The sequence below is a fragment of the Dipodomys ordii genome, unplaced genomic scaffold (assembly GCF_000151885.1).
Source record: "Dipodomys ordii isolate 6190 unplaced genomic scaffold, Dord_2.0 Scaffold81, whole genome shotgun sequence".
Classification (NCBI taxonomy): Eukaryota; Metazoa; Chordata; class Mammalia; order Rodentia; family Heteromyidae; genus Dipodomys; species Dipodomys ordii.
This window is the reverse complement of record NW_012267297.1, coordinates 3079061-3083206: the sequence shown is the minus strand read 5'-3', so window position 1 is coordinate 3083206 and position 4146 is coordinate 3079061. Positions and strand designations below refer to the sequence as shown.

General features: G+C 52.5%; 1 protein-coding gene across 1 annotated transcript in view; it reads right to left on the bottom strand.

The window, feature by feature from the left end:
- Positions 1-433: 433 nt before the first annotated feature.
- The window catches only part of Pde3a (phosphodiesterase 3A, cGMP-inhibited), a 38498-nt gene continuing 34785 nt past the window's right edge, over positions 434-4146 (bottom strand). The window contains exons 6-8 of the mRNA XM_013025055.1: positions 1768-1971; positions 549-704; positions 434-463 (exon numbers count right to left, since the gene is read on the bottom strand). Coding sequence (XP_012880509.1) covers positions 434-463; positions 549-704; positions 1768-1971 — 390 coding nt within the window. The remainder of the gene's footprint in view (positions 464-548; positions 705-1767; positions 1972-4146) is intronic.

Here is a 4146-nt window from a genome sequence, read left to right as displayed (position 1 = left end):
GGGGCGTGGCCTGGGTGGAGGTGTGGCCTGGGGCAGAGGCGTGGCCTGGGGCAGAGGCGCGGCTTGGACTGGGTAGGCTGGGGTGGGGGCGTGGCCTGGTTGGAGGTGTGGCCTGGGGCAGAGGCGTGGCTTGGGCTGGGTAGGCTGGGGTGGGGGCGTGGCCTGGGTGGAGGTGTGGCCTGGGGCAGAGGCTTGGCTTGGGCCAGATGGGTTGGGGCTGGGGCAGAGGCGTGGCCTGGGGTGGAGGCGTTCCCCAGGCCGGTGGGTTGAGGTGGAGGTGTGGTGGGGTAGAAGTGTGGCCTGGGTGGAGGTGTGGCTTGGGCCGGGTGGGCTGGGGAGGAGGCATGGCCTGGGGTGGAGGTGTGGCCTGGGTGGAGGCGTGGCCTGGGCGGAGGCGTGGCTTGGGCTGGGTAAGCTGGGGTGTGGGCGTGGCCTAAATGGAGGTGTGGCCTGGGGGCGTGGCCTGGGCGGGGCGGGACCTGGGGAGGAGGCGTGGCCCGGGGTGCCAGGGGAGGGGGCGGGGCCTGGGCGGGGCGGGGCCGCCTGACCTGCTCGTAGAACTCATTGACGATGCCCTGCGTCCACTGCAGGTGGAGCTCTTTGCACTTGGCCGGCCCGTTGATGTCGGCCAGCTTGATGCACATCTGGCACACCAGCAGCCGGTCGTTCTCGTCGGTCCAATCGATCCCCACGTCGTTGTTCACCTGCGGGGTCAGAGGGAGGGGTCACGCTGCAGCTCAGCCCACGCGGGAGCGAGGCGGGCAGGAGACCTCCACGGGACAATCGTCCTCGTCCTACCGCCGGCAGGCCGGGCGCCCACTCCCGCCGGCCACCCCAGCTGCTCAGGAGGCTGAGAGCGGAGGATCGGGGTTCAAGGCCAGCCCGGGCAGGAAAGTCCATGAGACTCTGATCTCCCAGGAACCACCAGAAAACCAGCAGTGGAGCTGAGGCTCAAGTGTAGAGCCCCAGCCTGGAGTGGAAGAGCTGAGGGACAGCGCCCAGGCCCTGGGTTCAAGACCAAGGACTGACCTCCCTCCCCACCCCTCACCCCCCCCCCCAAAAAAAGAAAAAAGCAAAGTGATGAAGCCAGGCGTTGGCAGCTTACACCTGAGCTCCTAGCCCTGGGCAAGAACACTGAGTCCCGACACCAGGCCTGGAGTTCAAATCTTAGGTAGGGGCAAAAAAAAAAAGAAAAAAAGAAAAACCAAAGGGAACAAAAACCAACCCCAAAATGACCACTCAGTGAAACACTAAACCACAGGCAAGAATAACTGAAGGTTTAGGACAGATAACAAATGCTGTATCTAAAACGATGACAGGAGAATCCCAAGCTGACAGCGTGGATCGATCTCTAGTCACAGAGGATCAACGTCCCAGCAAGATTGCTCTCCCAAACACAAGGTGACATCGAGCATCCATGTCTAGCAAGACAACCTAGCTACAAATATCCAGTTTCAAAGAAACTCCTAATAGTGCTTAGCCTCTATTATTATTGTTGCTGTTGTTATTGTTTTTCCTTTACAAAATCAAGCATAACACACACACACACACACACACTCAAACACACCACTTCAACATCTTAGATGCTCAGATTCACACCACGGCCTGTAGATTTCCCTTCCTGTGAGACATTTGATCTCATTTCAATTCCCTACTTGACTTAGGAGAGTGGATGACTATGGAGCATTTCTTTTTATGGGGGGGAGGGGTTTTCCAGGATGTCTTTCCATGGGCTTCTAGAAGGAAGATGGGTGAGGATCTCGTTACCTTGGCGTTAAACTTGGCTACGAAGTCGAAGTGCTTCTTCAGGTCAGTGGCCAAAATGGCTTCGATGACAAGGAAGCGGAAGTGTTTGAATTCCACGTGATCCAGGTTGGCCAGGAAGTTGTACTCGGGCCGGGACATGAAAAGACTCCAGGCAGCCGCAGCATGGTGGTTCTCCAGCACCGACCGGTCGTTGTACAGCACCGCCTGGACCAGGGAACAGAGTTTCAAGGTGAAAAGACAATCACACAAATCCTTGGGAACGGGCAAGGCTCCTGAGAGTTTTCTCTCTCCCCAGTGACCCAAGACATGGAATCTTGTGACTCATCGGTGGTTGAGCCAACAGCTCACGCCTGTAATCTCAGCTGCTCAGGAGGCTGAAATGTTAAGGATTGAGGTTCAATGCCAGCCCCGGTAGAAAACAAAAGAATCCGCTGGAATCTTAATTAACTAGCAAAAATGCTGGGCAGTGGAGGTGTGGCTCGAGTGGTCGAGCACCAGCCTGGGGTGAGAAAGCTCAGAGACAGCGCCCAGGCCCTGAGTTCAAGCCCCACCACTGACACAAAAAAAGAAAAAGAAAATCGAGATACATGTAGGATAACCTGGATGGTCAATTAGGAAAATGAACTGGAATTCTCTGCAGGATACATGGGGAGGGGGAAGGGATAGAGGGAGTATTTCTGGGGAAAGTGGGATATTCTATTGTTTTAGCTTTAAGTAGTTATACAAGGGAGCTGCCATAAGAAGAAGTCGTCTCCATCCTTGTCTCTCCTTTCCACATTCTCACCGCCCTCCTTCCCCTCATCTCTCATCGTTTTGTAGAATATATGCATTGGGTTTGACGACCACAGCATCCTGCCCTATTTCGCTTCCTTTATCTGCAATCGGGATCCTTCTTTCTTTATCTAGAGAGTTCAGGAAAATTCTACGACACAGAAGAGAAATGTGGAAACACAGAAGAGTGTGACAAAGGATAAAAAGCAAAGAAGATGGTAACAGGGAGCCGGAAGGGCCTCTGCTTTCTCAGGGGAGGAGGAACTCTCCAGAGGTGCCCGGACTTTGTCCAGCTGTTTGATCACAGAGGTTCTGACGAGAACTTCCCTGGAGTGGGTGCAAATGCATCCACTCACTTTAGTCACTTTACATTCTGACTTCAGTATACACTAAAGCCATTTAAAAAGCAACAAAGAGCGACTCAGTGGTTTTGGAATCTATGTCGGAAGTCATATTCTGGGTAAAAAAAAAATTTCCCTCCCTAAATGAATGAAATAAATTGATATAAAGTTTCTCTCAACCTGGGGGGGGGGTTAAAATAGAAGAGGTGACACTGATGAAAATGTATTGCCCGCATCAACTGACAAGCTGAACTGAAACTCAGTTGTTCTTAAGAAGACAGAAGACAGATAGGTAGATAGACTAGAGCTAGCTAGCTAGCTAGACAGACAAATAGACAGATAGGTCAGTAGATAGATAGATCGACAGGTAGATAGATGGACTGGATAGATAGACTGAGAGACAGATAGGAAGGTAGACAGACTATATATAGATAGACAGGTAGACAGGTAGATGCACAGACTGAGGTAGACAGACAGACAGGTAGACTAGATAGACAGGTAGATAGACAAGTAGATACACAGACAGGCAGATAGAGTAGACAGACAGACAGACAGATAGACAGACAGGTAGATAGATGGACTAGATAGATACAGACAGGTAGATAGGTAGATAAGACTATATAAACAGGAAGACAGACAGACAGGTAGATACACAGAGAGAAGGTAGGTAGATAGACACACAGATGGGTAAGACAGACAGGTAAGTAGATAGACGGACAAGTAGATACACAGACAGGTAGATAGAGTAGAGGGAGGGAGGGAGGGAGGGATAGATAGATGGATAGATAGATGGATAGATAGACAGACAGACAGACTGACAGACTGGCTAGGTAGGTAGATAAACTAGATGGATGGGAAGACAGACAGTTATGTAGGGATATACAGATATAAAATAACTGTGGAACGATAACCACGTTGCTATTTGAAGGATGGTAACTTGCTGTGGAAATGCTGATATTTTCCCCCAAAGTAGAACTTGTGTTTAGAGCATCTTTGCACTCTGTCTGGATTCGAACTTGCTGCCTTGCTCTTGACCGGGGCTAGGCCACTTGAAACCCAGGACCGGGCTCCCGTTTTTGGGGCTCGCGATTCTTCTGTCCGGGCACACAGCGGGTCTCAGCTTGGGTCCGAGGCCGGCTCTGGACTGTGATTCCCGACCGCAGGGGGCGACCCTGCCCCACAACTCCGCTGCCCACGCTGGCCTTGAATTGTGATCCACTGCATCCGCGGGGCTGGGGTGCCGGGCGGAACTTCGCGCCCGGCCTGG